The sequence below is a fragment of the Myotis daubentonii genome, chromosome 9, assembly GCF_963259705.1.
Source record: "Myotis daubentonii chromosome 9, mMyoDau2.1, whole genome shotgun sequence".
In the NCBI taxonomy this organism is placed as follows: Eukaryota; Metazoa; Chordata; class Mammalia; order Chiroptera; family Vespertilionidae; genus Myotis; species Myotis daubentonii.
The window spans coordinates 83,347,528-83,366,439 of NC_081848.1; the positions used below are offsets into that span (position 1 = coordinate 83,347,528).

The following is an 18,912-nucleotide window of genomic DNA, read 5'->3' on the forward strand; positions in this document are numbered from 1 at the left end:
CTGTGCAGACCTGGATCTCAGTGGCAGAGCCTGGGAGTGAGGTCTGGGCTTCAGCTGCCGGGCTGGCTGAGCCTTAGGACAGGGCTGGGGGAGCTGAGGGCAGGGCTAGGGGGGCCCCCGGGAGAGCAGGGCTGGGGGCCCGAGGGCAGGGTTCCCGGGCTCCTGCTGTGCTGGAAGCTGCTCACCCTCAGGCACAGCCTTGCTGTCCCCCCAGTTCAGCGGGCCACCTCTCCCAGACACTGGGGCCGCCCTGCAGTTGGGGAGCTGAGTCCTGGGGACCACCTGGGCTCTCCTCACATTGATCCCACACCTTAGTTCTGGGCAGGGCGGGGGGATCCCTGCTTCTGAGTCTTCCCTGCTGGTGCTGACAGGACCTGAGCCAGGCTGCAGGGGCCGTGGGAGCACATGCTTCGTCCCCATGTCTGGTGGTGGTGACGGCCCTCACCTCCCTGGAGACCAGTCACCGGGAAATGGGAGGCAGGACTGTGACCTTCCCGGACCCCATTCACCCAGGGGCTGCTGGCTGCTGGCAATCTCTGAGGCAGTTTACAACTCACAGCAATGGGTGATACCATTTGTCCTTACTGTGAATGTATTCACTGTGTTCTCACAACCACGCTGTGATGCGACTACCACATCACAGAAAGACACAGTGAGCACAGACGGCTCACTATGCCTGTGTATGCGCATATCTGTCCACATGTATGCCTTCCCGTGTGCATGTCTATCTGTGTGGATGTCTTTCTGTATACATATATGTGTCTGTATGCATATGTCTGTCTTCATGCATATCTGTCTGTATGTATATGCCTTGCTGTGTGCCTGTCTGCCCGTGTGCATGTCTCTGTGTGTGCATGTCTGTGTGTGTGCATGTCAGTATGTGTGTGTGTGTGTGTGTGTGTGTGTGTACACACGCGAGTCCCGTTATGCGTGTCTCAGGGGATGTCTGTGTTTCTGTAAAAATCTGTATCTCTGTGAGTGTTGCTGACTGTAAATTATGTGTCTGTGCATAAAGTTTTATTTTAGGGGTGAGAGAGAGAAAGGGCCCCCGAGGAGAGACATGGAATGAACCACACAGAGGAGGTGGTCCCCTGTCCTGTGCAGGGAGCTATGTGGAGGCAGAGGGACCCCGACATGCTCACGTGCAGAGGTGTAACCCAACGTACCACCTGCGTGAGTGGCATAAAGACAAGGATGGCTGAGCACAGATCCGGGCCGAGCAGGGAGATGGTCAGAGGGTGCAGGGACGGGTCGTGCGAGGCCCTGTGAGCAGCGCCAGCGGGGGCCTTGGCCCTCCCGGTGGGACCCGAGCCTGTGTCTCTCAGGCTGTGGCAAGAGCTCAAGAATCCTGCGTCCGCCGAGCACAGGCTGTAGACTGAGCACATCATGTGCTTCAGAAAAGAGGCAACTGAGTGTGCGTGTTTCCCGATGTGACACATACACACTCACTGTGGCTGCGAGGGGCATCACTGATAACATGGCACCACCGGCTATGCTCTCAGTCATGTGGGCATCACGTGCCCCCGTCATGGGAGACGCTGAGGACTAATGAGACGTCCTCTTCCTGGAAACATGGGGGACCATGGCTTAGGCTCTCAGGTGCAGAAGACGGGCCGGTCCCCCTCCTGTGGGGGTCACTGTGGGGTGGATGCGCAGGCGCATTACAGGGAGGGCAGCTCCACCCCCAGGGGACCCGGTAGGAGCCTTGGGCACAAGCAGGGAGGGATGAGGGCAGGACGATGACGATGGCTGTGCAGATGGAAAGGACAGGCTGTGCGAGGGAGGGGGGCCGTGCAGGGAAACAGGGTGGCCCCCAGGTGTCAGGAGTCAGATGGGCGGCAGTGGGGCCATGAGCCCCAAACGTTCCATGCCTTCAGCCCTGGAATTCCCTTTCTTCTCTGTGGGGACTTGGCAGCTGCCATAAAGGTCCGGATTCTGAGTGTGGGCGACACCCTGGGTGCCCTGGGCCTGCTCTCTGCCGTCCACATGTGGGGGAGGAGCCGAGGTTTCCCAGGAAGGAGGCGCAGTGGCAGCTCAGGGGCCCAGAGCCCATGCAGCCAGACAGGGACTGCGTCCACCTCCCCGCGGGGAGCCGCCAGGAAGAGCTTCCCCCTGGACTTGCACAGCCAGCAGGGCCTCTGCACCCTGGGGTCTGGCAGAGGGTGACGGACCGCAGCCTCCTGTCCTGGCCCCTGGGACAGACTGCCCTGACCACAGTGCGCGGTGGGCCTGGCAGCAGCCGCTGGAAAGGAGTCTGAGCTCTCAGGTGTGCGGCTGGCTGAGCGGGCCCCTCGGGGATGGAGGTTCGGGAGCCTGCGTGGCTCATGCAGGGCCTGGGCCTGGGAGGCCTGTGCAGAGAAGGGGGCCGGGCCCTTAGCCAACGTTCCTCTGTGATCTGTGCCCTCAGGCGCCAGGTCACTGCCCATCGAGTCAGCGTGACGCTCTGTTGTCACCACCCAAGGCCCCTCATGATGCCCCCACCCACGGCCAGAGACTGGGATAAAACAAGACAAACAAGACGTGCAGGGCAAGTGATTTATTGAAGCAAGACGTTGAAACCTCTACATTTTCCAGGGAAGGTCAGGGCATCCTTGAAAGCAGGGGTCCTCGTAGGTGGGGTTTATGAAAGCTGCTTGTTACACTCGAAATTTACTATCGCCTGAAATAGACACAGAGAGAAAGGGCCATCAGTCCCGCTGCCCCTGGAGATGCCTCGGGCCCTGCCCTCTGGCCTGATGGGTGAGGACGGAAAGGGACTAGGCCACAGGGACTGGGCCTGACTCTACAAAAGCTGACCGATCCCAGGAGCCTCCCCCCTCACGGGGCGGGGCTATCTCCCTCCCTCCCCTGTCTCCCCCTGTGCACCCCCACCCCATGGCATTCCCCAGGGACAGTGCCTCCTGCCTCCAGTGAGGGACCTCACCCTCCAGAACGCTCCCAGGCAGGGAGACAGCAGTGTCTGGCCCTTCACCATCACCGCCTGGGCCCTGGCTGTCCCCCCTCAGGACACATTGGGGACCTGGAGCCCAGGGAGGCTGTGCAGCCTGAGGCTGGCTCAGTGGGTGTGCGGTCACCATCCACCCTTGGCCAGGGGCCCCTCTCTCAGAGGTGAGCAGAAGGGCAGATGCCCCCCATCTATGCCCCCCAGGGCAGCACCCTCCTCCCGCCTGGCCATGCAGCTGAGCAGCAGTGTCTATGCAGAAAGAATGAAGTTACCACAAAGTGGGCCACTGCTAATCGGTCCTTCATGGAGAGGTTGTCTACACATTCCTTCACTTCCAGCTTGGCCTGTTTAGCAGCTTCAGGGGCATCGAATTGTTGAATCGTGTTATTGAAGCCCGCTTTAGAATCCAATAGGAAGCTTATCACTTCTTTTCCAAGGGCTGGGCACACTTTTGCATTTGCTGGAACAGAAGAAAAAGAAACACAATTGATGTAGGAAAGTCACTTTTCCCCACGGCACTGTTACCCCAAAAGAAGACAAGAACCCAAGGCGAGATGGGCTCCTCCCTTGACAAGGCAAACTCCCCCAAGTCACACAGCACGCAGCGGAGCCCGGATGGAGCACAGTGACCACCCTGGTCAGTCTTCCCTTTAGCAAGTACACCCAGGCCTTACCAGGAGTCCCCTGATTTGCCCCAGTCACTCTCCCTGGATTTCAAAGACTCAGCTTTGCCCCTCAATAGAGCCACACCTGCCCTTGTCTGGCTACTGGGGAGGGAGCTGTTAGCCCTCAGTCTTTCCAGGGAAAGGTAGGGTCAGGTCCTGGCAGAGGGCCCAGAGGGGGACAGTAAATGCGGAGAGGAGGGAGGAACGCTCCTCAGGGATGGAGGATGCCCTTGGAGGCTCAGTCTAATACTGGGATCATGTCATGGGAGGGAGAGGGCTCAGGCTTCACCACGGAAGTCTGTGAGTGTCACACCTGACGCTGAGGCCAGACCACCACTGGCTCTTTGGTTCCGCCCTGAGGACAGAACCCCCTGGAGGGGGCGCAGGCACTGGGCTGACTTTCCACCCAGTGGGTTGTGCTGAGACCTGCAGGAACCCCTTCCGGGTCTGGATTCTCCATCCCCACCCTTAGGCCTCTGCCAGCGCCTGCAGCTGGGACTGTGTCCACCAGGCCCCTCCCACCTGGGAGACAGCTGCTCTGCAGGGAGGTGGAGGGTCAGGTCAGAGGTCACGTGGGGAGAGAGGACCAGGTTCAGATGTTCAGATGGAAGAGACTCCAAAGGACTTGGCTCAGCCCCAAGGGTGTGAGGACCCGCCCAGCATTGCTGGCCACTGGCCACCTTCACCGGGAAAAGGGCAGTGGCGGCCCCAGCGCTCCCACTGGCTCTGCACGTCCTGGCTGGGCCCCTGGAGGAGGGGCGGGCCTGTGGGGTGCCTGAGCGCCTCTGGGTCTCAGAGCCACGTGGACACTGGCCACTCTGAGCCTGAGGTGGCACTGCTCCTCTTGAACGGAGCCCTCTCCTGCTGGAACATTCTCTGAGTCTGAACCTAGGAGTCCAAGAGTCTTGGGCTCACCTGGCACCTAAGAGACCCTGGAGGAGACGGCGGTGAGACCAGGGCAGGCTCGGACCACCTCCCCTCCGCCATCACCACAGCTTCTCTCCTGGGTGCTGGGATGCAGGGAGGAGAGGCCTGGGGAGATGCAGCCTGTGTTCCAGGCCACAGCGCTGCAGAGGCAGGACCCTGACTCACGAGAAGGTGACTCCTTCCTGCTGCTTCTGTGTCACAGACCAGGCGGCAGTGGGGCCTCCCACGGGACCGCCCACACTGGCCTGCGGGGGTTTCTGTGGAAGTTCCAGAGCCCCGGGATCGGACACCCCGAGTGCTGGGCTTTGGGGGCTGGTCCACAGGGCGCGGGAAAGGTTAGATTCTGACCGTCCCCCCTCCCCATGTAAGTCACCTGGACCGGAGAAGGGCCCTTCCCGCTGATGGTGTCTGAGTGGACGTGACACTCACCGTCAGAGCAGCAAAGGGCCAGAGTGACCAGCAGCAGAGACAGCGCCAGCTTCATGGTTCCTGGCTGAGCGATCAGCTGAGCAAACCGTGAGCGCTGAGGAGCTGGACTGAGCAGCCTGGGAGCCCAGGGCTATTTGTACCCGGGGAGCCGCACTGGTCCTGCCACAGGGGACGGGCAGGTCACAAGGCCTGGCTTCCCGCCACCCTTCCTCACGGTCGGCTGATGCCATCCATCAGCGTCACAGCCCGGGGACTTGGTCAGAGCGGGACTTGCTGGCACTGGGCATGGCTCTCTCAAGCACTCTCAAGGTGGGCACGCCCCGTCAATGGAGGGGAGAACCTGGGATTCAGCTCCTTCAGTGCAGACAGGGTCCCCATCGCTCATTTTCTCAGCCCAGGGCCTGGCACTAGAAGAGGGTCAGCACATGTCCCTGCGGGAGATGCGTGACCCCGAGTGAACAAGCTCTCAGAGTGGCTGGGCCGCACCCTCAGGGTAAAATGGTGCCCGCTGTGCCAGGGCTGCTTAGGGCAGTGGAGGGAGTCAGTCCGTTGTGTAGGCCTCCTCGGAGAAAACAGTGCCAAGAGGAGGCCCACCCTCCCACTGCCACTTTCCTGCTCGAGCGCCTGTGGAAAGCCATGCCCACAACTTCAGATCCATCAACGCCCACGTGTCCTGGTGACGCTTTCACTTGTCGGGTCCGAGGTGGCCCCTGTGGTCACCGGGCTCCACAGGAGAAGCGCCCACAGGGCTGGTCCCCCACCTGTGCTGCCCGTGGGCCGCTTCTCCATGGGCACAGGGAGGCCGCCTGACTGGGAGACAGGCTGTGGGAAGCAGGTGACGGGCAGCGGGCTTGAGACCACACAGCACAGACAGGATTCTGACAGGTGTCGGGCAGGGGGACCTGTCAGACGGAAGGGAGGTGCATGGCACTGACGCTCTAGCTCAGCTGCTTGCATCCGGGTTTCTGAGTCAATCCCGTCCTCTCAGTGATGCCAACCTCGTTCCTCCACCCGCTCAGTCCTTTCTTCTCTCTCTCTGTTTAGAGAAGCTCACTGACTGACTGACTGACACCACGTGCTGGCGGGGGTGCAGGGCAGTAGTATCGCGTCCTCGTGGAGGAAATGGAGGACCTGACCATAGAAGAGAACCAGCCCCGACGACGGAGAGGACCTAGACACCGAGGGGCTCACCCCATCACCTGGGGTGACATCAAGGCTCTACAAGACCAAGCCACGCGCATGGCGCCAGAGGGGAACCAGTTGGCAGGAACGTTATTCTTTTTTTTTTTTTTAATATATTTTTTATTGATTAAGATATTACATATGTGTACTTATCCCCACGTTACCCCCTACCCCCCCCCATGCCCTCACCCCCCCGTTGTCCGTGTCCATTGCTTAAGCCTATATGCTTGCATATAAGTCCTTTGGTTGATCTTTCCCCCTTACCCCCACCCTCCCCTACCTTCCTTCCAAGGCCCGACAGTCCAATCAATGCCTCTCCGTCTCTGGATCAGTCCTTGTTCATCAGTTTATGTTGTTCATTATATTCCACAAATGAGTGAGATCATGTGGTATTTATCTGCTCTCCAGTTCCATCCATGCTGTGGCAAATGGTAAGAGTTCCTTTTTCTTCTTCCTCTTCTTAAAGAATACCTTTCAGCATTTCATATAATGCTGGTTTGGTGGTGATGAACTCCTTTAGCTTTTTCTTATCTGTGAAGCTCTTTATCTGACCTTCTATTCTAAATGATAGCTTTGCTGGATAAAGTAATCTTGGTTGTAGGTTCTTGGCATTCATCACTTTGAATATTTCTTGCCACTCTCTTCTGGCCTGCATGGTTTCTGTTGAGAAATCAGCTGACAGTCGTATGGGTACTCCCTTGTAGGTAACTGACTGTCTGTCTCTTGCTGCTTTTAAGATTCTCTCTTTGTCTTTTGCTCTTGGCATTTTAATTATGATGTGTCTTGGTGTGGTCCTCTTTGGGTTTCTTTTGTTTGGGGTTCTCTGTGCTTCCTGGACTTGTAAGTCTATTTCTTTCACCAGGTAGGGGAAGTTTTCTGTCATTATTTCTTCAAATAGGTTTTCAATATCTTGCCCTCTCTCTTCTTCTGGTACCCCTATAATTCTGATATTGGTACGCTTGAAGTTGTCCCAGAGGCTCCTTACACTATCTTCATATTTTTGGAATCTTTTTTCTTTTTTCTTTTTCGGTTGGGTATTTTTTGTTTCTTTGTATTTCAAATCTTTGACTTGATTCTTGGGATCCTCTTGTCTGCTGTTGGATCTCTGTATATTATTCTTTATTTCAGTCAGTGTATGCTTAATTTCTAGTTGGTCCTTTTTCATGTCCTCGAGGGTCTCACTAGACTTATTGAGGGTCTTACTAAATTTATTGGCGGTTTCCATAAAATTCTTGAAAAACCTTATAAACGTGGTTTTGAACTCTATACCCAGTTGTTTGCTTTCCTCCATTTCTGTCATCTGTGACCTGTTTCTTTGTCTCCGCATTTTTTATGCTTCCCTGTGTTGGTAGAGTGGTTTTGTGTACTAGATGTCCTATAGGGCCCAGTGGCTCAGCCTCCCCCGTTACCTGAGGTGGACACTCTTGGTGCACCCCCTTGTGGCCTTTGTGCACAGTCTTGTTGTAGTTATGCCTTGATTGTTGTAGGATCACTGGGAAGAATTGACCTCCAGGCCAATTGGCAGTGAGAATCAGCTGTGTCTGCAGTGGGAGAACTTCTGTGCTGAAGACACCCTTCTGGGGCAAGACTTGCTTCAGTGGGGCTTTGGTGCTCACTGAGTCTGCCCCCTGGGTGTGTCCCTTATGGATCTGAAGAGTTGTAATCCGGATGGTCCCCCTCTGACCACTGGGTACACTGGCTCTTGGAGGTTACCCAGCAGGAGCTATGAAGAGAACTGCAGATTCCCCTTCCTTTTTTGGAGTTTGGAGGTGCCCTGATGAGGCCCAGCTGTGAAGCAATGCAAGTTGCTGTGGGGCCTTGGGCCTTCTCTTGGAAGTTCTGGGTCTGTGGCCCAGCTGCGCTTTGTTAGGAAATTTTCAGGTTGCAGAGGGCCAGGGCATTCATATGCAAAAGCCTCTGCCACAGCCTGGGTGGGGTGGGGTCTCAGGGAATCAAAGGGCGGGGCAAGGAGCTATGGCGGATTCTCAGCCTTGCCCTGAGGGGCCAGCGCATCTCAGTGTCCTGACAATTTAATTGCTGCAAGCACCTCTGAGGGAAAGCTGCCCTCGAGTTCCGAGTTCTGCCCGCTGCCAGACAGTCCAGTTGAGTCCTGGGTCCCCAGAGACTTCCCAGAACCGGAGTTCAGAGCAGTTGGGAGCTTGTGACTCCCTCCCCAGCCGCATCCTCAGGTACCAGCCCCTTTCCGAGCGCGCTCGAGCCTCTGTACCTTTGCACTTTACTTCCGCAGCTCCTGACCCTCAATGTGCTTTATTCTTTCCCTCTAGTTGTAGAATTTCCACTCCGCCAGCCTTCCCGTAGTTCTGGATGATGACCGTCCTGTCCTTTTATTGCGTTTCTGAAGTTGTTGTAGGAGGCAGCAATCTCAGTGTTCCCCTATGCCGCCATCTTAGTTTCTCCTGTGGCCAGGAACGTTATTCTTATTAATGTGTGCTATCATCACAGCTAATAGCACGGGTGCACACAGATAAGGACTGTGGACTGTGATACCTCGCCCTGGTGTTCTCATGCCAGTTGGTGTTCCCAGTTTCCAGTGGCACGTGCCTCTGCTACTCCTTTTACCCGTCTATAAGGCCACCCTTCTATCTCCTTCTGAGTAGTGAAAACTCCTTTGCTTTGGCGCTAATTAGAAAGGAAAGGGGGATGTAGTAGAGCTCAGGAAGTACGTCTCAGTGCTGTGGCTGTTGCCATGGTGTGAGCACACTCCACCATGACATGCTTCCTCGGCACACCAGGAAGTAGCAATGCCCGCCTGAACTAACTCCTAGAGCCACATGCATAGTACCCCAGCCTTTCAGTCATTGGTCGCCTATAGCAATGTGTCTCCCTCTGATTGGTTGCCTATAACAACGTGTCTCCCTCTGATTGGTCGCCTAGAGCAACGTGTCTCCCTCTCATTGGTCCCCTCATGCTATATATACCCCTGTAGTTCCTCAATAAAACGGATCTGCGTCAATGAACCTGGTCCCCGGGGTCGTGCATGCAGACGCCCTAGCGCATTGGGGCTCCGTCGTCCTCACCCCCAAAGGATCCCCTGCTTCATCTGGCGCCTGAACGTGGGGCCCCTGGAATGGCTGGACGGGTGAGCGACCCTCTACAGTAAAATGGGAAATTTTCCCCCTTCGGCGAGAGCGCCACAAGCGCGCGCGCTCCACGCCTTACTGCAGAGCAGGCGAGTTAAGGTCTCTGAACAGGAACTTCAAACTCATTGGGAGTATCTATTACAGTCCAATCTGTGGTTAATCGAGGCCCCCATTTGGGACCCCTCCACTTGGGAGAAGGTCTTGAAAAGGATTTGACCCGCTGAGGTCCACGAGGAAAAACCGTTACCCCCTTCTCTGACGTTCCGGCCCCGTCGCCCAGAAGCCGTGTCTCCATCCCTCCCTCCACCCTGGGCTCAGCTCCCAAACCGTCATGGTTTTGTTACTGTTGGTGGGATTCACGAAAGGCACCACCAACTCCTCCATTCCACGGTCAACTGTCAACAGCTGCTGCAAAGGGCACCAACTCCCGCATTCCACCTCCAACTGTCAACGGCTCCCTCAAAGGGCACCCAGTGCCTTCACTGACGCGGGGAAGCATTACTGTGCAGCAATAATAAAGTCCCCTAAAACTCCCACCAACCCCACTTACCTTAGATATACTTATCAAGGCTCAGCACAAGTAGGAGAACGCAGAGCTATAATATACGCCCTTCTCTACTGTCAAAATAGTCCAGTCAATTTATTCTCAGATAGTGCTTACGTGGTGCATACGGCAAAAAATATAGGGTATTCCACCTTAAGAGTTAAAGATACCCCGCTAGATCAGAGCCTCCAACTCCTAAAGGACATCCTAGAGAACTGTAAACAGCCCTGGTATATCCAACACTTACGGTCTCATACTGGCCTACCAGGCCCACTTTCCCTAGGCAACGCAGAAGCGGACAAGCTAGTTCTTACCCTACAACCCATAGAAGAGGCCAGACTCCTACACACCAAATTTCATATGTCAGCCTCCTCTCTCCATAAGCTCTTCCCCCATCTGCCCCTAGCTCAGTGCAAGCACTTCATATGTGCTTGCCGATCCTGTGGCCCTCTACTACCCCTCGGGCCTTTACAACTACAGTCCAATGCCATATGGCAAGCAGATGTCACGCATGTCCCAGCATTTGGCAAATTGAAATATGTCCATACAGTCATAGATACTTGCTCAGGAGCTACGTTCGCCCAGGCCCAAATGGGGGAAAAAGTCAAACATAGCATTGCCACCTTCAAGGCTGCCTTTCTCATCCTTGGATTCCTGTGGGAGGTAAAAACTGACAATGGACCATGCTACACCAGCACTCTATTTCAAGACTTCTTAAAATCACATGACATCAAGCATACCATGGGCATCCCCTATAACCCCCAGGGACAGGCAATTATTGAAAGACTACACAGGGAACTCAAGGCCCAACTGATTAAAGAAAAAGGGGGAGTGATAGGGAGAAATCCTCATACACTGCTAACCCAAGCCTTAACTACCCTCAATTATTTTCATGTTGATGAGCATGGATTAACCCCTATGTATAAACATTGGGGAGGACTCCGGGACATACCAACACCTCTTCCTTTGGTCCGGTGGAGAGACCCACTCACCGGAGCCTGGAAAGGCCCCGACCCGCTCTTAACCCAGGGGAGAGGGTTTGCTTGTATTTTTCCAGAAGGCAACAAAAGTCCCGCGTGGATCCCTGCTCGTGACGTCAAACCCTACACCACCAGCGATGAGCCATAGATCGCCACCATCGCCCCCCGTGGAGGAAATGGAGGTCCCTCGGGGGTGAGGACGACGGAGCCCCAATGCGCTAGGGCGTCTGCATGCATGACTCCGGGGACCAGGTTCATTGACACAGATCCGTTTTATTGTGGAACTACAGGGGTATATATAGCATGAGGGGACCAATCAGAGGGAGACACGTTGCTATAGGCGACCAATCAGAGGGAGACACGTTGCTATAGGCGACCAATCAGAGGGAGACACATTGCTATAGGCGACCAATGGCTGAAAGGCTGGGGTACTATGCATGTGGCTCTAGGAGTTAGTTCAGATGAGCATTGCTACTTCCTGGTGTGCCGAGGAAGCATGTCATGGTGGAGTGTGCTCACACCATGGAAACAGCCACAGCACTGAGACATACTTCCTGAGCTCTACTACACACAGGGGCACGGCCACTCGGCAGGACAGCTGGGCAGTTCCCTGTGACCGACACGCCCTCTCACCGCACCCGGCCCATCACCTGAGAGCCCGCGGTCCCGGCAGCACCAGGCCTGGTGCTGACCCCTGGAGGCTCCGTGTGTCCGGAATGAAGGGGGAGGTGGGACCTCTCTCTACTTTCTCTTTGTGTTTTAATCCCACCAGGGCCATGAGAAGCACCCAGCGGGCGCCTTCTGTACGTGCTGGACGGGCATTCAGGCGGCAGCTGGAATGGGACCTGCCCAGGAATTGAACTGGCAACCCATCAGTGCAGAGAGTGATGCTCAACCACTGATTGTCCCAGCCTGGCTCTCGCTACTTTCTGCTCAAGTTTTCTGTGAACTAAAAGCTGCTGTGAATAAATTCTAGTGAACACAGAGGCTCTCAACGTGTTGAAAATATTCCCTTTAAACCAGGGAGGACGCATATCAAAAGCCATCAATAAGTTGGTCATAATCCTATATAATAAAGAACTAATATGCAAATGGTCGTTACACCCTCACACCCTCATACCAGGGCCGGGAGACATGAGGCCAGATCTAGGGACCTTAGGCCACACCCACAACCCCGGTGTTGGGACCAGGGGACCTGAGACTGTACTCTCCATTGGGCAAGGCTTGACAGAAGACCTGAGGCTGCAACCACCGCCAGTGCCAGGCAGGGGGACCTGAGGCTGAGCCACCCTCCCTGCAGGACTTGATGAGGGTGGGGCTGGCCGGGTCTGGGTCTCGGGCAACTTCGAGGCAGGCGTGGGTGGGTGGGGACTAGACTCTGGGTCCCGCAGCCTGCCCCAGACTCTGACAGGAGGGAGATTTTCATATACATTTTACTAATTTTCTTTCATCTCTAAAACTTCTATTGTAGAGAAAGAGCAAATAGCAATATTAAAATATACCCTTTAATTAATTCCCTTTTAATGTGCATGAATTTCATGCACCAGGCCACTAGTATGTAGACAATTAATCAAACATCAGAGAAATCTAAGATACTCTAGTGAGAAACGCAGTGAGAACGGATGAAAGTTGATGCTGTAGCCGAATTCAGGATCAGCCCAGGCACAGCAATCCTCCCTGCAAACCTGTCACCGTGGACCTAACAGAAACAGTGGCCCCTTGGCGACAGGAACTGTAGCAGCAACAAAAACACACTGACGTCCACACACGTGCAGCAGGCACACCCTAAGGATGAAATCACCAACATTTCCTCAGCGACGGGACGAGGGATCTAAGAACACCGAGCACACACCTTGCCCTGAGGGAACATTGGAGCATTTAAAGTCCACTCTTCGGGTATCATTCTGCAGGTTCATCCCCCCAGATCAGAGCCCTAAGGGGCAGCTTCACACATTGTTGAGAACCTGGAGGCCGTTTGGGTCTCTCTTTCAAATGTGGGACGTTGCCCTCAGTGGGTTGAGAGCAAGAGCCCATCTTCAGGGCCAGACTCCCGGGTTCAAGCTCAGCTCTGGAGCTTCCCGCTGGTGGGGTCCCCAGCAGACGCTGACCCCTCTGCCTCAGTGTCCTCGTCTGGAAATAAGGGGACAGCACACATGTGCGTTAGGACAAGTGGGTTCATCCAGGACAAATGGGCGGTGCCGTCCCTGGCAGCCAGTGTCAGCTATTACAATTATGCAACAAAATGGAAAAATGTGAGTGACAGTCGAAAGGAATAAACCGCCTCATCCCAAAGGCAAATATCAGGCGATCTCACCGACTCTGCCAGGAGGAGTGTTGGTTTACCCTCCGGGCTGATGGGCGTCTGAATTTGGCTGTGGTTTTATTGGCTTTTCTTTCCTTCACCACCAGCTGGTTACTTTTCAGTCACTTAATTGACTGGTTAATAGTCACATCTAAACGAGGCTTATTGTGACTTTATAACCCTTCACCTTGGGTACTGGAATCAGGGTACAGGAGGGGGCAGGTGGGGACAGGGATAATGTCCGCGAGGCGCTCAGGTCTCTGCACTCCCGTCCTCAGCTGGAGGCACTGGTCACGTGAGTCCCTTGGATCCCAGGGCCCCTCCAGCACTCAGGTTCTAACTGGTCCCCAGGTGCCTGGGGGATGGAGGCACCTCAGACATCACTTCTGGGTCGTGATGTCCCTGTGGGCTTGTGCCGTCTATGGAGCTTCTGGAGACATTGGTCCCCATGGGCCCATCCCTGTCACACACATCCTGTTCCATGTTACATGACGGAGGCGCACACATTATGTCAGACCTGTAGGCATTCACTGCACAGGTATAGCTCTTGCGCCAACGAGCAGCGTCAGTGATTTGTGTGGAACTCTGTGATGGTGGCCTCCCTGTCCTTGCTTTGAATTAAATCAAAGAAGGACTTACCTGTGGCTGACAACTCATTATAAGTAATTTTAATATACTTTTATTGATCTCAGAGAGGAAGCCTGAGGGAGAGGGAGAGAGAAACATCCATGGTGAGAGAGAATTATTGATCACCTGCCTCCTGCACTTCCCCCACTGGGCATTGAGCCTGCAACCTGGGCCTGTGCCCTGACCGGGAATCGAACTGTGACCTCCTGGTTCATAGGTCGATGCTCAACCACTGGCCAGGCTAAAATAATTTTGAGTGACAGACCACAGGTCATTTTAGATCCATAGAATTGAGTGACATGGCTCATTCTTTTCACATCCGCATAATCATGTGACAAGCATGTTTGGAGTAGGCCCCTAAGGATGGAAGCCATGACTAAAATGGTCTCTGTTTGCCCAATAAATAATATCACTCATGGATGTAGGGCTTATATACATGGCAGGAGCTCTTGAGCGTCAAGGCTCTCCTCCATCCTCACTCCATTCCAGCAGGAGCCAGGCTCCCAGGCCCAGGTGAAGCTCAGTTACAGTTACTGGAGCTCCACCTGGGAACTGATGGGACGTAAAGCAATGGCCAGGGCAGGGAAGCCTCCCAGCTGGGAGGGCCATGTCCTCGCCTGATGGGAAAAATAAGACATTTTTTGGGGGGTCTAGCAATCTGAATCTGTGCCAGTGACCTAGTGTACATGCTTCATAGCCTATAATTAAGTCACTGCCCCTTCCTCCACAATCTGGTCTTGAAAGATCTGTTTACCTAAGTGCTCCCATTTCACAGAGGCCATAAACCATGAACAATACCCAAGTCCCGGAGGGTTATCAGCACTGGCATCAGGCCAGGCCTTTAGGTGTGGTTTCACGGCCCCCATCCCAACACGTGGGACTTTTTACCAAACCCTCGAAAGGTCCGGAAGTCCCATCCATCCTTGGGGAACAAAGAAACCAACCAAAGGGTGTAAAGGGAGAGCTTCCTCCGTATTGGGTGCTCAGGATTTGGAGAGAAGCAGTCTCCCCTGAGTCACTGCACTAGCACATGCCAAACATCTGAAAATAAATGGATTTTTCCTGTATCTCCAAGTACTCCTGTGTATTTTTCGGTCACCTGGTACATTCTGTAACAGCCCTCTTCCTCACCATCCCCTGTCCCCCTCCCCCCAGTAGGTCTGCTGGTCCCTCCTGTAAACAGGAAACTTGAGGACAACTCATCACCCCACGAAGGCCCCCCACTCAGGGAGCTCTGAGTCCTCTGTCCTCACTGCTGCCCTCAGGACGGTGCACAGAAGCACAGGGTCCCGTCTTCAGCGCAGGGAGGAGGGCAGGTGCCTTCTGGCCCCACCAGCAGGTGGGACAACTGGTGGTGAATTTGGGGAGAACTTCCCAGGCAGGGGCCCCATCACCCAAGGGTGGTGAGCTGGACAAGGACATTGGTGACTGATCCCCCTGCAGGGCCCTCTGTTTATACTGTTAATTAGGTTTGTTTATCGCCCTGTGGGCAGCAAATTCCCGGGTATTGACATTGGGCCTCCAGCTGGCTGGAAAGGGAGGAGCCTGAAGGGACCGTCCCTGTGCCAGAGGCCCACATGCTCTTCATTCAGAATCACCTCGTCCTGCTCCTCTTCCTGTTGTTACAGCTGAAGGCCTGCGAGTTGCACAACCCCACTCCCTCCCAGCGGCCTTCTCCTCAGCTTCTGGGGTGGGAGGCGCTGGTGGGGTCTGAGGGAGGGAAGAGGACAGAGGCGGTGACTCTCAGCTGTGACGCCCCTTGCAGGGGTGGAGGGGCGCTGGGTGTGGCACCCACAATAGCCAAGTAGTCAGGGTCCGCAGGGGCGGCCCCATGGATGGGGTCCCGGGTTCTCACTCCATCAGCTCAGTCCAACAGCGCCGCCTGTGCTCCCTGCGTCCTGGGCCTGCGCAACACCATGTTCCTTGTTCTCTTCCACTTTGGGAACCGTCTTGCTGCGTATTCCGTCCACGGGCGTCCTTGCTCTTCCCTCTTCTGCGTCTCCAGCCCGGCCAACACCTGTCCCACCGACTGCTGGGTGACATTCTCCCCAGACCATGTCTCTGGAACGTGTCCTAGTTCCTTTATGAAACACAAAGAGACAAACACGGGGAAAGGCGCCTGACAGCTCGCTGGGTTGCCTGCTTGGAAACGCATCACCTGCGAGTCACAAAGGGAAGAGAGAAGCCCCCTCCTGCTCAGGACTGTGGTCACACTGGCTGCCCGTTGGAGGACAAGTACAGTGTCAGCCTAGCGAGGGTCCTGATGTTACAATCTCTGAACCAGTCACCTGACCTCTTCAAAAGCACGTGACCACCCCATGACCAACACCCCAGAAATGCTGCTGACCTGCGGCTCCGCGATGACTGCGCCCGCCCGTGTGATAGACTGTGATGGGAGTCGGTCCCGTGTCACCCCTGAGCTGGGCCTCCTTGCCCAGAAAGGAGATCAGCTGTGAGGCCTTTTCCTCTGTCTCCTCCGGTGAAGCACCACCTGCTGAGCACCAGGGGGCGCTGGGGTGAGGGTGCTGCCCGGTGGGCCAGGTGCGTGCCCCACCCTTTCCTACTTCCAGCTCCAGTGACTATTCAAGGCCTCCCACCGTCCCCCCCCCCCCGCACCCTGTCACCCCATTCCTCCTTTACACAGAAATCTGCTCGCTCTACAGGAGTACCCCCAGCCCATGCTCGGCCCTCACTCCCCAGGGTGATGTCTCAGCAGGTGCCCCACCTGCTCTCCAGCCACGTGGACACACTTCTACCAGATGTTGCCACTCTTTTCCCACCGCACGGGGGACTGTACGGCTTTGTTCTTCAATATCACGTTGTGGATTGGAAGACCACTTGGTGGTTTAATGTTTAATATTTGGTGGGTTTTGTGGGGGGATTTCAAAGGAGGACGGGCAGGCATGAACCCCAGGTTCAGTGTGTGCTGTGGACTCAGCCCAGGTGATGTGGATTCCCATGGGGTCGGGGGCTTTGACCTGTGGCGGCCGATGGAACTGCGTTTATGGGGTGTTTCTAAGAAAACATCACTCCCTCTAACTCTCCTTTGGACATTGTTTCTGTCCTGACAGCCTTGGTCTCCGACACTGGATGGTAGTGACAGAGAGGAGGGGCCTTGGTAGCAGGGAGGTCGTTTCCGTGTCGCTTAAGGGGGAAGCGAGCCTGGCTCCCCGGGTCCAGCGTGGAACCTGTCTCTGCAGCCACCACTGTGGGGCCCTGATGCCTTCCCGGGGCCGCAGGGAGGGGGCAGGGGAACGCTCAGCAACATCAGGATTTGGGGTGCGGGTCCCCCTTCCACCTGGGGCTCATGTGGACTGAGTCAGCTGGAGAGAGGCCGTTAACTTGTCTGAGTGTCAGCACCTGGAGGCAATTCTGTCTTTACAAGAAAATAACAGGAATTAAACGATCGCATCTGTACAAGACCCCGCCCCGGGTCTCGGTCAGATGAGCCCCTGACAGGAGCCGTCCATGCAGACCCTGACCTTCCTCTCCAAGAAGGCACTTCTGAGTCGCCTTCCTCCCTCCCGGCTCCTCCTCCATGGCCTCCTCCTGTCCTTCCACAGCACCAGGCTGGCCACCTGCTGCCCCTCCAGGCCCTGTGCCCTCCACGCTCACACCTTCCCCGGGCTCAGTGGCATTTGTGTCTCAAGCTTCTGGGGCCCCCGGTGGCCTCAGTTTCTCATCTGCTGCTCTGTGGGTGTGACACCGGAAGAGACAGCCATTAAGTCCGCTGGGCAGGGCTATGGAAAGGCCTCTTTTGTCAAGAAGAGAAGAGCTGGCCCTGGCCGGGTTGGCACAGTGGATAGAGTGCCGACCAAATGGCTTCCAGTTCGATTGTGGTCAAGGGCACATACCTCGGTTGCAGGGTTCTCCTGGACCCCACCCTGGTTGGGGCTCCTGCAGGAGGCAACCAATGGATGTGTTTCTCTCACATCCATGTTTCTCTGTCTTTCCCTCTCTCCTCCACTCTCTCTAAAAATCAATGGGAAAATATCCTCAGGTGAGAATTAAAAATAAAGGAGAGAAGAGCTGGCCCATCGTTTGGTAGGAATCCAAATCCAAGTGAAACTGCCATTTGGAGTGGCTTTGGCCATTGCATCCAGAGAGGAAGCCTACAGGCGCCGCCTAGTGGCGGGCGGTAGACTGCACGTGTTCAGGGAGAGCCCAGGTTCTGCATGAAACGGCGCCCCCTGGTGGGCATGACTCACAGTTGCGCTCAGTCTAAGGAAACTCAGGCTGCTCCCTGCTGGGTGCCTGTCCCCCTGGGGACGTGACTCCTCACCCCGCGATCCATGTGAGAGGTCCGACATCTGGGAAATTAGAACCCACAAAGGAAATAAGTGAAACTAATGGGATCATAAAAGTTGAATCAATAATCCATGAGCAAATGCCAAAGTTATGAGCCATCCCGCACCCATAAAGAAGCCCCACAAACTCCCACTTCTGCCCATGACCTTACAGCTTGTGTGAGACCCACACGTCCCCCAAGAACAGGCAGAGCATCTACAGGAAATGCGAAGTGAGCTGCCTGACGGGGTTGGTGCGCCCCAAGGCGGCATGGACTTGAGGGTCAAGATTCTAGGCAAAGGGCAGCGACAGAGACGGGGCGCCACTCAGCACCTTCCCCCTTCGGGCACCTCCGGGCCCCAGGAAGACGAGGCGCAGGGTGTTGAGAAGCCAAACAGCGGGAGGCGAGAAAAGCCACTTCGAAGGCAGAGGTAACAGCGGCGGTGTCCACTGAGCGGTTTACAGTCACACGTGTGATGAGTTAAAAGTGTAGGGAGATCAGCCCTGACACCTGATTAGCCATCTCATACCGGCGGCTCCTTGAAGATTCGTGGATTCTACAGCCTTTGGCATTTGCTCTTGACCGTGTCTTAGAACAGACCTGCTTCCTCTGCAGCAGGTGCAGCCACGCTTTTCAGTTCCACATTTCCTCATGGAGCAGCTGCACTGGGCCTGGCCCCTGTGGCTCCGTTGGCTGCAGCATCGCCCTCTCCGTCTCTACAGGTGCCCAAGGGAACTTCAGAATTGAATTCCAAGCCGCTCAGACAAGACAATCACCTGGTATCTGGGTCGTTGGCAAACCTTTTAGAGGTCAGGGCTGGGTTCCCTTCTCATGCCTGTTCTTCTCTCTCCTAGACCTTCTGGAGGGAGGATGGCATCATGGAAGCCCAGAGGGAGCAGATACCATGGCTCCTGCCCAAGCAG

At 55.4% G+C, this 18,912-nt stretch overlaps 3 protein-coding genes across 3 annotated transcripts in view; all 3 read right to left on the bottom strand.

Moving 5' to 3' along the window:
* LOC132241555 (secretoglobin family 1D member 2-like) overlaps nucleotides 1–18,912 on the bottom strand; it is a 70,150-nt gene that overhangs the window by 25,586 nt on the left and 25,652 nt on the right. The gene's annotated exons all lie outside the window — the stretch shown is intronic.
* LOC132241552 (mammaglobin-A-like) overlaps nucleotides 1–18,912 on the bottom strand; it is a 39,572-nt gene that overhangs the window by 11,231 nt on the left and 9,429 nt on the right. The gene's annotated exons all lie outside the window — the stretch shown is intronic.
* On the bottom strand, nucleotides 2,522–5,122 carry LOC132241550 (secretoglobin family 1D member 2-like). The gene is made up of 3 exons (XM_059710436.1): nucleotides 4,966–5,122; nucleotides 3,217–3,404; nucleotides 2,522–2,659 (listed from the first exon to the last, which is right to left on the bottom strand). The coding sequence occupies exons 1-3, from the start codon at nucleotides 5,018–5,020 to the stop codon at nucleotides 2,621–2,623; spliced, it is 282 nt and encodes a 93-aa protein (XP_059566419.1). The 5' UTR covers nucleotides 5,021–5,122; the 3' UTR covers nucleotides 2,522–2,620.